The 15,204-nt window shown below is 41.5% G+C and overlaps 1 protein-coding gene across 1 annotated transcript; it reads right to left on the bottom strand.

Moving 5' to 3' along the window:
- Positions 1 to 316: 316 nt before the first annotated feature.
- Positions 317 to 13,609, bottom strand: LOC116698152 (uncharacterized). Its single transcript, XM_032529937.1, has 12 exons — positions 13,414 to 13,609; positions 12,555 to 12,700; positions 11,364 to 11,445; positions 10,908 to 11,043; positions 8,497 to 8,699; positions 7,906 to 8,042; positions 7,550 to 7,691; positions 6,949 to 7,233; positions 5,661 to 6,845; positions 4,541 to 5,331; positions 2,080 to 3,143; positions 317 to 1,974 (listed from the first exon to the last, which is right to left on the bottom strand). Exons 1-12 carry the CDS (start codon positions 13,591 to 13,593, stop codon positions 1,970 to 1,972), a joined length of 4,356 nt encoding a protein of 1,451 aa, XP_032385828.1. The 5' UTR covers positions 13,594 to 13,609; the 3' UTR covers positions 317 to 1,969.
- Positions 13,610 to 15,204: the final 1,595 nt, after the last annotated feature.

The following is a 15,204-nucleotide window of genomic DNA, read 5'->3' as shown; positions in this document are numbered from 1 at the left end:
GGTCATGGAGTTAAACGGAGTAAAAATAGAAAAGGTACTGTATTACTGTCTTTCATGTTTACCACTGGTTTAGTCTTGGCACTAATACAATTGTGAACCATTTCTATACTGTACAGAATAACAGTGTGACAGTAAGAAGGCAGATTTTGGTCACAACTTTAATGAGTGATTCCTGTTATTCAGGCAAAGCCAATCGTGCTTCACAAAAAACAAAAACACCTCCACTTCGGTTGGAAAACTTAACAGTGTAGATAAGATAAAGTAGCCGCAACCACCACATATCCACTATTAGTCATTTCTTGTGAGACTTTTTATAATCTTTGATACATTCTCTCTACAAAGACCAGAGCGCAGAGTTGTGCATGATTCATTTGGAAGACTACAATAATTAAACTAACATGCTAAACATCATTGAACTCATCTTTCCACCAGTTAACATGATTTCATACGGTTGCAAACACTGCCCATGATATACTGCGTGTAAATCTACACTTAAAGGACAGGATTTTCAAATCATGTGGCAGTCATTAATGCCGCAATTTTGAACACCACAGGTGGTAACGCCAGATGTTTCAGAAGTCCCGCTGAGCATGATGGGACACCAAGTGTACAGCAAGATGAGAAAAAACACTATTCAAGGAACGATTCTTAATACCAACCCATTTCTTTCCAAAACAGATTATTAGAAGGTAAAATAAATGATTGTTGTCCATGAATGAAGTTAGTTGGGGTACCGCGTCTATAACCTTAATCAGAGGCTCAAATAGAACCACTTGATCAAAAAAGGCTTTGGCTTTTGGCAAACAAAAGAAAGCCTGATTAAGTCCAAATTAAATGTACATTTTTAACAAGTGATTAAAAATCAGTTCATTTAGCCGACTGTTGCAGGCTTCAGTTTGTGGCCCACATAAACATGATAGTATCAACAGGCCAAACTGAAAGACAACCAAAAGCAAATAAATACATCTTCCAGTTATATATACGTGTTACTGTAACTTTACCACGGTACGATGAGTCCAGCAATACTTTGTCATTAACACTAAAATAGAAATACTGGGATTACAAGTTATTTTAAGGCGGTACATAACAGAGTATTGTGTTTTTTTATTCTAGGGAGGTCGTCTCGGGCCATATTTGGTTTGTCAGACATTTTTCAGCATTACATTTAGATTTGTTTTAATGACCAATGTCTGAAGACTTACCATAGATTAAGAGAATATACACTCACTGGCCATTTGTTAGGTACACCTGTTTAACTGTTGGTTAATGCACATATCTAATCAGCCAATCACGTGGCAGCAACTCAAGGATATTTAGGCATGTAGACATGGTCAAAACAACATGAAAGCATGGATCCATCCTGCTTCATATCCACGGTTCCAGCTGGTGGCGGTGTGGAGATATTTTCTTGGCACACGTTGGGCTCCTTAGTCCAATTCAGCATCGTTTTAACACAGTCACCAGATTTCAATCCAATACAGCATCTTTGCAATGTGGTAGAAAAGGAGATTAACATCATGTGTGATGCTCTCGTGTCAAAATCTCTGACGGAATGTTTCCAGCATCTTGTTGAATACTGTATATGCCATGAAGAATGAAGGCAGTTCTGAAGTACCTGATGTAGGCAAAGTGTACCTAATGAAGTGGCCAGTGAGTGTATTTATTACAGACTTGTTTTACCTACTAGACAAAATAACACAAAGTTATGTTTGGAGACAATGTGACAAAACTAGTTTTGGCTATTAAAAGGTATTGCTTAAAAAAGGTTCTGTCAATGAAATAAACCTCCAATTAACCGTTTTGGCACATTTTTGTTTACAAACTGGTATTCAGGAATTAAATAAGTACTGTATCGGAGTATTAGGAAAGGGTTCCAGTTTTCCTTTATCTTGAATGCTTGCCCTGAGCCAGCTGGCTTGTTTCCATGAGTACAGTTGTCACCCCAGTTACAGCTCCTCTTCCACCACTACTAACCTAAAAAACAAAAAAAACAAAAAATTGATTATCCAGAGGTTCAAGTTGGTTAGAAATAACTAATCGCTTGTTACACTTTGTAATCAGTGCACCAAGCATACTTACTTTCGTCATCGGAATCAAAGCCAAAGAGTGCCGAGCAGGTGTTAAGGGCTTGGTGTTTCTGGAACTCTTCTGAGCTGCTGAAGGAGGAAAGACATTTGTCACAGCGCTGCCTGATCTTCTGTGCAGAGGCCACATCTCCCACCTGCTGCTTTACTGGGACAGGCTCCACATTTTTCTTATTGCTCCAGTAAGTGTTTTTCCTTGGAGAAGGCTCATCGGTGGGCCTCCTTTTGCGCATTGAGAGCCGAGATTCGTCCAGGTAGGTGGAGGGTGGCGGCCGGATAAAGGGGGCTTTGATGAAAGTCGCATAGGATGGGTCTTCGGGTTTGAAAGTTTTGTGCTCAGTGATGTGTGGCTCTCCGAGTTTCTGCTGTACTCCCTCAGATATAGTGGACAAATCCTCAGGGTCTCGGACATTCAAGGGATCCCACTCAATGGGCTTTCTTTTTCGACAGCTCTTACTGGGAGTTGCTGCAGCATTTCCTGTTCGGGAAGTGGAGCTCTTCTCCTCTGACACTTGGTTTCTTGTCTCAGCCTCATGTCCATTAATGGTGGCTATGCTCTCATCCATGGGCTCATGAGTGACGATGTTCTCAGTTTTCACACAGTTTGCAGGTATAGACAGGTTCGGATTACTGCCTGAGATTTCACAGAGCGGATCTTCAGTTTTTTCAATTACGTAATCCTCATTACTACAGGCCGGACTCTCCCTCTGGTCAGTTTTATTCTGCAGCCATATATCCTCAACCTTCACTCTCTGCTTCCATGGAGCTTCGGGATTTTGCTTCTTCTGTCTGCTGAGGCCCATCTCTACCTCCTCTCTTTGAGGCGCTGGGATGTAGTGTCTCCATTCATGGTCATAGAGACCTTGAAGGGTCGAGAATAGCTTCTCACAGTCTGTGACTGAACATTGAGGTCTGAAGGGCTGATGAGTTCTGACATGGTCCTTTAATTCCTGCAGTGTCAAAAAGCGCTGGGTACACTCCAGGTGGTAGCAGAAGTGCTGGAGAGCAGTACTGTGGCGCTTCATGTGATCCTTATAATGCTGGAGGACCTGTATCTGCCTGTTAGAGGAAAGCACAGTCAGCACAATAAGCTCATCTCAAAAATTAGCAGTAACGTCTACTGAATGTGCAAAAATTGTGAAATTTGAAAATAATTATTGTACATTTGGCTAAGGAGAAGAAAATAATGGCTGTGATCCCAAATTTGCATCATGTGAACTTGGCCAGTTTACAAACATCAACCACTGGTTTGTCTTTAAAACTCAGGAATCCAAACAAGCAGCAAAACTTCAAAACTTGTCATCATCCTCCACAATTTACATTATCTGCCCCATCAGAAAAGTGTGTTGATTGAGTCAACAAGGTTTCATTTACGGGATTGTCTGGAGCCGCCGGAGGTTCCGCCAGATGTGCCTCATCGGTCCAATCTGAGTTTTCTGTTGCACGACCAAAACAACTTTTAAACAAGCACGTTCCACCAAAACAAGTTGCTTCCCGAGGCTATTTTGCAGAGGCCCCGTTGCTCTGTCCGACTCTTAGCGCCTCCCATGACTATTGTGATTGGTTAAAAGAAATGGCAATAAACCGGAGCATGTTTTTCTCCTATCCTGGAATGCTGTGTAGAGAAGCCAGACCTTCCGCCGCAGCGCTGTGGAGGAAGGTCTGGCAATGCGAGTCAAATTGATTCATAACTTAAGTCGGTTTCCACCATTTCTAATTTAGATGGGCACTAGTAAGTAAGTAAGTAAGTAAGTAAAATTTATTTGTATAGCACTTTTCTCAGATGAAGATCACAAAGTGCTTCACAACAACAGAAAACATTTAACAACTCTAATAAATACAATACATCACAAAAACAATAGAATAACAACACGTACACATAAGACCAGCCTAACCACCCTACAATCTAGTTAAAAGCCTCTTTAAAAAGCAGAGTTTTCAACTGAGTTTTAAAATTTTCCACACAATCTAAGCAGCGCATGGAAGGAGGCAAAGCGTTCCATAACCTAGGTGCAACAACCTGAAATGAACGGTCCCCCCTAGTTTTAAAATGTGTAAGGGGGGCAACTAATAGTCTCTGGCCTGTTGATCTCAGACTTCGTGAGGATGTACGCAGCTGTATCAGGTCAGAGATGTATGGGGGTGCCTGTCCTTGTAGGGCTCTAAAAGTTAAGACCAAAATCTTGAAGTGCATTCTAAATATCACTGGTAACCAATGAAGTGAAGCTAAAACTGGAGTAATATGTGCAGAACTGAGAAACTATTTATTGCCAGCTATGCCAGACACTGATTAAATGGATGTTGTGATGTACAAGCCATCCAACTTCCCACATTTAATTATACCCGTGCATAGACCAAAACAAAATGCAATATAGAGCAGATAAACGTGTAAAGATGATCATGTTAAACTCTCCACATAAGGAAGCCTGTGACGCCCAACATATTGTACGTCTTACCTTAAGCATATGCTGCACTTGTGTTTGGCCCACACAAAAGTCTTCTCCAGCACCTTCTCTTCGTTAATGTGGCATTTGATGGCATGCTTTCTTAGTGTGGTGCTGTTCCTCAAGAATACTCTATCACAGGATTCTGAGGGGCACAGGTGATACGTGATGTCCACAGCGTACCCATTTCCTCCTGCTGGCTTCCCCTCCCCTTCTCCCTCTCCGTCCTTCACCATCACAGATGTATCTTTTACAATCACCAAGCCATCTTTAATGACTACCTGCTCATCCTTGAAGTCTACCCGCTTGAATATATTAGCATCAGGGTTCTTGCACTTTTTGTGAAGCACAGATGTCTTCTTGATGAGGGTGCGGAGGTTCCTGATGATTCGATCTTCCCTCTTGAGACTTGACACTTTGGTTTTGCCTCCGGGTTTCTGTTCAGGAGTTTTCTCATCCGAAACGGGAATCTGAATTTCATCCTGAGGCTGACTCAGTTTTTTCACATTATCTACAATTCCATTAGCAGCTGGAGTGCCCTCAGTGCAAGGCTCCATACCGGGGGGTTTCTGCCGGCACATTTCATCAATGTGGTCCAGGACGTGCTTTTTGGCAAAAGGGAGGTGTTTAAAGCGTTTTTCACAGAGTATACATTTTAGTTTTCTACTTTTAAGGTGTGAGAGAGCATGCCTCATAACATTAAGGCCTTTATAGTCTTTGCGGCAGAAGTTGCAGTGGTACGTCAAGTGGGCATACTTTTGAGTACGAAGTACTCTATCCTTCCACGTTCTTTTGGCTTTTACCTGGAGGAAAAGAAAACAAACTAGTAAAGAAGTGCTACAAGTTCAACAGAAAAAGTCAGTAGAATATCAAATCAAATTCAAAAAAGATACTTCAACGCGCTCATATCATATTTCTCTTACTTATATGCAGTCAATGCAAAATATTCTCCCTGAATAAGCGTTTTCACAAGAATGTGTGTTAACACACACGTTTCACTGTAGTACTTTATTCAAGGCAAAATCCTGCAAATGCATCATCTAACAATTAAGACAAGATACAGACACATTCATTTCTAATACAGTCTGGAAATTATAGTATACAAATATGAAATTACAGACAAACAACTGACCTCAGTGTTTGACGCTTCTGTTTGTACTGTGGGTTTGGGCTCCTGTCCTGTGTCACCATTAACCTCATTTGGTGCTGAGGATTCTGAAGGATACACTCTCTCACCATCAGGCTTTTTGGACTTAAGAGAGTAGCTGTGTAACATTATTGGGCAATCCATTAAGTCCAAGGGCGGACCATCAAGTTCAGGATCAGCTTCAACAGCAGGAACAGCACCTTGAGGCTCACAGGGAAGACCTTCACAGACCTGTGTTTGAGATTCCATTTGGGTTTGTTCATTGGGTCTGCTACCACAGACCAAGTCAGGATGTTTCTCAAGTCCATTTTCCTTCTCAAGATCATCCATTTGCTCACAATGATTCTCTTTTGGTTTGCTCATTTGTTCAAGTTCATTCTCCAGGTGAGGCATATCTAGCTCCTTGTCTTCTGTGTCAATTATCTCCTCAGAACCGGACTCCTCCTCTGTAAGGGACATTTCATTATCAGGGTAGGAGAGTTCCAGTTTCTGTAAAGGCTTCCGTCCTCGTTTTTTCCCTTTAACTTTCACCTTCTTCTCTTTAACTTTCACCTTCTTCTCTGTAACAGTCTGCACCTGCTCCAGCCTAGGAACACCCTGCAACCATCTTTTCTTCTGACCCTTCCTTTTCAAAATTTGGCTCTTCACATATCTAGACAAGTATTCTCTCTTGCGGGTTAAGGGGGCTTTTACAGAAGATGAATTCTCCATGTTAGTGTGATTGTGTCTTAGCGAATACACAGGCTTATTGCCTAAAGAGGTGGAATTGAGATTGTATTTGATCTCTGGATCATCACCAAAGTCGGCCTCATCGTCAGACATAGATTGGTTTCTCCTTCGCAGGCTTTTCCCCCATTTTCTCCTCTTAGGAAGAGCATTTTTTGATGGGATAACACACTTTTCTGTCTTTCCATCCACAGTCTGCTCATCTAGGAGGTCTTGGTTCACAAAAGCAGCTTCAGTGCACTGGCAGGAATTGAAACCTTGAGTGCATGAGTCATTTATACACCTATTTATTAACAGCTCTTCACTGTATTCCTTCTCCTCTTCCTCCATCTCACTGAGAACAGCAGCCTTCATGGCCTTGTCACTAATCAACTCCAAGCAATGGGTCCTGAGGGTTAGGAGGTTCCAAAATTCAGGGTCAAAACACAGGCGCTCCTTGAGCATCTGGAAAACAAAGATGTAAAAGTCTTAGCGACAAATCATAATGCTAATATATCCAATATGTCATCATATGAGATCATATATGAGACTCTTCATCCCCTCCCACCTGCAGAATATGAAAGCGAACACTGGTCCGGACAGGGGTGTTGTGGGGATGCGGTTCCTGGTCAGGATGCATGTAAAGCAGGCAAACAGTTCGGTAAGCTTCCAGGCTGCGTTCCTGGCAGAAGACCAGCAGGGCACACGCCCGACAGATCTCCAGGTCATGAGGTTGCAGGAAGGCGATGGTCTTGTAAATAAGGGACCGGGTTACACTGTCTACCTGCATGTCACTCATCTGCAAGGCCCTGGCACAAAGCTCCACACAGACCTGGACTCCATCAACCCCCAGCTGTCCAAATACAAATAATTACAACAAGGTCAAACGGTAGATAGGAGAATAAAATGCTTAGGACCAAGATAAGAAAAAATACACATGTTCAATTTGATTCAAGACAAAACTGAAGCTGTGTGCTTCCAACAGTGTAAAGAGTGTTTTCAACTTTTCAATCTTCCTCAGGTATGAGGAGTGTGTAAGATCCTTGTCAGATCTAGGGGTTTGACAGTTTGTTCATACATGTTCCAGATGAAAGCTTCAAACTAAGTGCAAAATATGTTCTCATCGTTTGTCCTGAGAAAAAAATATGATGCTGAGATGTCATTCGCACCTCTGTGGTGACCAGCTTGATGAAGGGGAAGATGGCTTTGACGTTAGTAGCCGAAGAAGCCAGCTGCAAGCACTCGTCCAGGAAGCCATGTCTGGAGGGATGGGCCCTAAGATGCAACCTGCTCCAGATGAACACCAAATCCCTGTAGGAGGCAGTGGATGCCAAGCCAAAGACATCAGTTATGTGTTAATTAAGCATCAACTGTTCTAATTCCTAAGTCAGTAATCAGAGGTAGGACTGAACCAAAAAACATAAATTTGTGCATCCTGACAACAGCTCCCCAAGATTTATTGTACACATATTGAGCAGACACAATTTAAAGAACCTAAATGTACATGTCTGAAGGTCAATCTTACCAGATGTAGTACATGTCTCCATTGTGCAGCTGCTGGGTAAGGAAAGCTTTACAGAGCGACAATGGAAGTTCATCTTTTTCAACGCTCTCTGTGTTGCAGATGATCTCCACTGCATCACGGCCATCTATCTCTGCCATCTGCGGAAGGAAGCATATACATGCATAAAAAATACACCAAAATACAAAATAAATCAAAATGCATTACAATCAGGGATAAAAGGAATACAAGAAACATGTTCAACTGGCTGCTGCTTAACTTTAGTGTCCATTGACCTCAATCACACAGTATTGACAAATTTCTGTATTTTTGTGTACCATCATAACCATGATTTCAGTTTGAATCATTTATTAGATTATCACTGGCTAATTTACATATTAGACAATTGATATCATAGTCCAATTATTTAGAGAGAACATGCAATGCAATTTCTTCTCTTCCCCATTTGACTGGTGTAACTATTTTTGTTTCTTGTTTTTAAGAATAATCTTTTCCACCAACCACATCTCTGCCATCTGAGAGGGGCAAACATTTTCCCTTATACAGCCCCACAATGCCTCAAATTCAAATCCTTTGCCACTCTTCGTCTCTTACCTCCTTGTGGAGGTGTTCATGCAGTGAGGCCTTGTAGAGGCAGGTCAGGTAGGCCTGATGGAAGTACAGATGCTTTGCAGTCTCGCGAATTTCCAGGCAGCTTTTAGCCAGGGCCATGGCCTCTTGCATTCGTTCACAGGCACGCAGATAGCGAATCCGCAGCTCAAAGAATACTGGCAACTCTGAGCTTAAGTAGTCCTCAACTGCATGGGAGAGAATTACGTGAGTTAATGTATATGATATGGGGTATTTACATGTTGGCTTGGGTAATGTCAAATAGAGGAACAGTGTCTGATTTTGGTGTCATTAGAATCCTACACTGGCCCTTGAGTGTTATTGATGGCAAAGGGTTTGATGTACTGTAAAAACTTAGTCACATTATTTTTTAAGCATTATTTAAAACAGCTTAATATACAGTTTACAATCAGCTAATAGTTTTGCTAAAAACATTTTGCCAACTGCTGATGAGCTCAATACATTTTTAGGAGAAACTGGACCTTTGATAAAATTACTATTTATCATATACACTCACCGGCCACTTTATTAGGTACACCTGTCCAACTGCTCGTTAACACTTAATTTCTAAGCAGCCAATCACATGGCAGCAACTCAGTGCATTTAGGCATGTAGACATGGTCAAGAGAATCTCCTGCAGTTCAAACCGAGCATCAGTATGGGGAAGAAAGGTGATTTGAGTGACTTTGAACGTGGCATGATTGTTGGTGCCAGAAGGGCTGGTCTGAGTATTTCAGAAACTGCTAATCTACTGGGATTTTCACGCACAACCATCTCTAGGGTTTACAGAGAATGGTCCGAAAAAGAAAAAACATCCAGTTCTGTGGGCGGAAATGCCTTGTTTATGCCAGAGGTCAGAGGAGAATGGCCAGACTGGTTCGAGCTGATAGAAGGGCAACAGTGACTCAAATAACCACCCGTTACAACCAAGGTGGGCAGAAGAGCATCTCTGAACGCACAGTACGTCGAACTTTGAGGCAGATGGGCTACAGCAGCAGAAGACCACATCGGGTGCCACTCCTTTCAGCTAAGAACAGGAAACTGAGACTACAATTTGCACAAGCTCATCGAAATTGGACAACAGAAGATTGGAAAAACGTTGCCTGGTCTGATGAGTCTCGATTTCTGCTGCGACAGTCGGATGGTAGGGTCAGAATTTGGCGTCTACAACATGAAAGCATGGATCCATCCTGCCTTGTATCAACGGTTCAGGCTGGTGGTGGTGGTGTCATGGTGTGGGGAATATTTTCTTGGCACTCTTTGGGCCCCTTGGTACCAATTGAGCATCGTTGCAACGCCACAGCCTACCTGAGTATTGTTGCTGACCATGTCCATCCCTTTATGACCATAATGTACCCAACTTCTGATGGCTACTTCAGCAGGATAATGCGCCATGTCATAAAGCTGGAATCATCACAGACTGGTTTCTTGAACATGACAATGAGTTCGCTGTACTCAAATGGCCTCCACAGTCACCAGATCTCAATCCAATAGAGCATCTTTGGGATGTGGTGGAACGGGAGATTCGCATCATGGATGTGCAGCCGACAAATCTGCGGCAACTGTGTGATGCCATCATGTCAATATGGACCAAACTCCCTGAGGAATGCTTCCAGCACCTTGTTGAATCTATGCCACGAAGAATTGAGGCAGTTCTGAAGGCAAAAGGGGGTCCAACCCGTTACTAGCATGGGGTACCTAATAAAGTGGCCGGTGAGTGTACTGTAAATGACCTCCCATCAGCCATGACAGCCTGCAAGCAAAGTTCTGCCAAACAAATCAATAGAAAACAACAGCAATTCCATTTGTGTGTGGATTGACAGTGTGATATAGATAAGGGCAGTGGTTTCCAAACTGGGGGGCCCAGAGTTGTAACAGGGTTTTTCATTTTATTTAAATAATGCATAATTCTGTTGCACTGCTAGAAAAGCATGGAGAAATTAGCCAGGTGAATGAAAAGCAGACAATGAAGCTACACCAAACACCACAGCTACCAAAACAAAGACAAGAAAATGCATAGTGGTGGCTACAATTTGATCTTAATGAGCCAATTCCCAATCTTCCAGCCAAATCGCATTGTGTCTTGATGACAAACCCTTTCTGGAAAAACAGTTGATTGATGCGTCTCTCTCTCTCTCGTTTAAAAAACACTCAGTTAATTAAGGATAGACAGAAAGGTGAGTCTATGACACAACCTGTCACACACCTGATCAATCAGCATTGCTGCTCCACAAAGCTGAGTGTTCACCTCTTCTCTTCTACTGCATCTCTCCATTATGTTTATTGAAGACACAACCCCAGTGGGTCTTATCAGTAGCAAGTCTGGTCACAGGTTAATAGCGCAGTGTTTTCTGTGTGTATGCCATATCAGCTGTTAAATATGGCAATGAGCCTACCCTCTTTTGGCGTCAAGTCTGCCTCCTTCAAGATTCCTTGCAGCACTGGATTCTCCCATGGGCCTCCCGCTTTGATGATCAGCTTCACATGCTGAAGGTAGATGTTCCTGTGCCTCAGGAGCTGAGAGTGGCACTCCTTCAAAGAGTGGCCAAAACATGGTTTATTCAAATTTTCTTAAAGAACACATCTTATTTTTGTGAAATCGCCAATCACAACAATGACTTTTAGGATTTCTTGGTTGGTTACTGCATAAGAAAAGAAAAGGACAGCCGGAGTGGGAGTACCAAACACTCGTTATTTTAAACAAAAGAAATTCTGGAAAGACCTGTCGGTTGTGTACAGGTAACTTCTACTAAACACTCACAACTACTTAATGGCAGGTATGACAGTGGGTCTTATGAAAGTGTGTTGTGTGAATAAGTAAACTAAAGAATGCGTTTGTAAGTTGATGTCACCTGAAAGGAATCAAGGATGTCTTTTAAAGGCTCTTCCACAAATTCTTCTTTGCTGAAAAACAGCATCAGTTCAAAGAAGCTCCTGCAAGACAATGAAAGGAACATTAGTTTGCGAAAAACATCTCACAGTAAGTGAGACAACTTCTTAATCCATAATTCATCTTATCAAACCCTTAGCAGTTATTTTCCATGCAAGTGCTACTGTCAAAGAGTAAATAATGAGCACATTGCTGTGTCACTATTAGCAGCTGATCCTAGCAAAAAGCTTTAAGCTGTAGCCCTATTGGTCTACTATTAGTATGCTCCAGAATTTTCCTTAAGGCTTTAGTGTGTAACTTTTTGATATTAATAAATGTCCGTTAGGTTTAACCCATTGCCAAATGTGTTGCTACAAAGCTAATTAACACTATCAGCAACAAACAACTCTGTCTGTGTTTCTCAGTATGACTTTGTTCAGAAGATTGTGGCGTCCGTTGACCGTCCCGCGCAAAACTCGAGAGAAGATAATTACTTCTTCTGACGAGTCCATCGTGTTTTTTTAATCCTCCTGTCCTCCTTAGCTGCATCGAGGAGGGACGGTAGCGCGTGCACGATCATGTAAGACTTGTATCATGTAGAAGTGCCGACAACGTTGTTGTCATTACTTAGAATTCCTCATAGGGCCGACAGAAACTATGCACTACAGCTTTGACAACAAGCAAGCAAGGCTGCCACGTCCACTATGGTATGTGGTTTAGTTTTAGATTATTGGTATGGATTTACAAAGTGTAGGCTAAAAATTCCTCTGTAAAACTCATACTCTAAAGGGGCTGTACTTGGCTTTTAGAACATTACCATAGCAGAAAACACATATTTGCTATGTATGTGGGTTTTTTTTTCTTCAGTATTTTGAGTAGAACCCCTTTGAGTCTAATTAGCCCCTTGAAAAATCAACAAACATTGTTCAATGAAAAAGCTAAATACCTTACACGCTCCAGGGGCGGCCGATTTTAAGTGAGATTGAGACGCTCCGTCTGACCCAGTGGCCCCCACACCGTACAATGAATAATCATTTTTATTAAATTCATATAGTTGCTCTGAAGTTGACACATCCTGCTTTCTGGTAATAGTTACTAAAATAAAAATTGCAAACGTAAAGTTTGCCTGGTAATGAAACTGAATATTCAATTTGCATTGTAACAAATTACTTACAAGGCCATACTGCTGAGAACATAGTGGATGTGCTGACAGCCATCAGGGAAGGCAGCAGTGGCTTTAGTGAAACTGCAGAGTGCAGTACGCAGCACCTTTAGCTGAGGAAGAGGAACTTGCCATTGCCCCGTGTACTCCTCAACCAACTGTGCAGGAAGAACACAAAATGTAGAATTATAAAATATTTAGTAATTTCAATATTAAAGTTTCTTTCAAAGTCGTACAATTTAACTTAATGGGTTACAATTGATCACCACCCTTTTTTAAATGAATAGTTAAAACATTTTATTTAAAATAAATAAACTATACACATTAGGACATGGCTGGTTGCCTGAGCATGCCTACTATTGAAGCTACTTGTAAGTTCAGTGAAGTAGGTGTACATACAGTGCACATACAATGATTTCACAGTCGTGTTTCTTAAAGAAAGCATTAGCTAACGTTAGTAATTACGTTATTAACTTTACTGTTACTAACATGATTGCTATTTCTTGCTAGAACACCCAAATGTATGTTGAGCTCATACAACATTACGTTACCGTTTAGTTGAGTTTAATAAGCTTAGCGTAATGTTAACTGACTAGCTAGCTAACGTATAAAGCTAACGTTGAGCATTATCAAATGTCAAGCAGATATCTCGAGACAAACGGGTACTACATATCATAGCAAGCAACACAGTCGATATCTACATTTTGTCAACTATTTCTGTTGTTTTTCTGACGGGCTATGCAACAGTAGCTAGCTTAGCTACACATAGAGCTAGTCTGGAGGCTAACGTTAGCTAGCGAAGCTAGTAGCATTAGCAATAAACAGACGCCGACAATAGAGAGACCATCTCACAAAATGGAGTCTAACATACCTCACAGAACTCAGAGCAATATCCTTTGCTCTTCAGAGACGCCTCATCGCTGCAATGTCTACTACACAGTGTGTCCAGAGCTAATTCAAGCCCGTCTGTTTCCAAATCACTTTCGCTGTCCGCCATACTGTCTGCTGTATCCAGCGCATAGTCGAAGTTGCCAGGTTTGTAAGATAACATCCTCCTATCCCCCACAACAAAACACTTCCAACCTGGCAACCCTGTAATTAGTCTATAAACTCATCTCGCATTGCCAGACCTATCTCCATAGCTCAGTGGAACGTACTAATAAAGTGTATTGTTATTGACAATACACAACAAACCATCATCTCCAACCATTTTAAATGACTCTTATTAAATACTGATTTACATAATATTATTTAACTCATGAAATGGCCCTATTGACAGCATCACACTGAGAAAATGTATGTAGCTTAATGGCCCCTGTAAACAGGAGTTAAAGTCAAATTATCACATTATGACATTGATTTGAGCCGGATAAATAATCTTGAGAAAAAACTTTAAACATCTTCATGTTCATAATTTCTGTCTGTGAAAGTAATTTCACAATGATCAGACTAGTATTAAGAAAAGTGTTTTCAGAAGAATTTACAATCGGTTTTTAGTTTTACAGGCTCTAATTGGTACAACTATTACATATTACATATTCAATAGAAGGTGTGCATAGCAACAAACCTGGCAATAAAGAAGAAATGAAAGCTCACTTTTACATATTCTTCTGTGAAAGAGGCATCTTTCCTTAACTTTTCAAAGCCTTCCTCAAGGAGTCATTTTATAGCCAAATAATGTCTCTTAAATTGCTGTCAATTAAAATTATACTGGTAACATCAACTTCAGCAAAGAGCATAAGCATTCCTGTTGTTTACCGTCAGTAAGAAGGGAATTGGGACAAAACATTCTTGGGACAAAACATTCTTACCTGAACGTCAACCACTTTTTTAGGGCCTGCTGATGATTCAGGGAAAGGTATCCTGTTCTCCTCGCCGTGTTGGGAAAAGAGAAAAGACTTTGCCTCATATATGCCTGATGCCTGCATTACATACAGCTATGCTGCTGCTGCTGTTGTATGTGTGCTATGGAGAATAGGCAGTCCGTTTCACAAAAGATGTGGGCTCAGTTGTTGGTGAAAGCACTCCACAAGCTTGTGTGTGCATGCACATATACCCTCTACCTATACGTTTTATTTTTTAAAGGTCCCATGGCATGACAATTTCACTTTATGAGTTTTTTTTAACATTAATATGAGTTCCCCAGCCTGCCTATGATCCCCCAGTGGCTAGAAATGGTGATAGGTGTAAACCGAGCCCTGGGTATCCTGCTCTGTCTTTGAGAAAATGAAAGCTCAGATAGGACAATCTGCAGTATTGCAGTATTATGAGGTCATAAGGAGCGAGTATACCTCCCTTTTCTCTGCTATGCCCGCCCAGAGAATTTGGCCCTACCATGAGAGAAAGAGAGAGACATCATGGCTTTCAAACAAAGTGGCAGTTGGTCAAAGCCACAACCCCAACCTTCATCTTGCCCCCCCCCCCTTCTCCTCCTCAATAGCTACAGACTCAAAAATGGCACATACTAAGGAAAGCTCATTGTTGGACTGGCTCTAGTGGCTGTAATTCTGCACCAAGACTTTATTTTGGGAAAGAAACTTCAGATACAGCATTAGTGGACCACTAAGGCCGTTATAAAAGCATCAAAAGAGTGCCATGTCATGGGACCATCAAACTTTTGAAACAAATTACAGACTTCAGTTTGGATAGGTGGTGCCGGGTC

The sequence above is a fragment of the Etheostoma spectabile genome, chromosome 11 (assembly GCF_008692095.1).
Source record: "Etheostoma spectabile isolate EspeVRDwgs_2016 chromosome 11, UIUC_Espe_1.0, whole genome shotgun sequence".
NCBI lineage: Eukaryota > Metazoa > Chordata > Actinopteri > Perciformes > Percidae > Etheostoma > Etheostoma spectabile.
The sequence above is the reverse complement of the archived record's forward strand: the minus strand, read 5'-3'. Positions and strand labels throughout refer to the sequence as shown.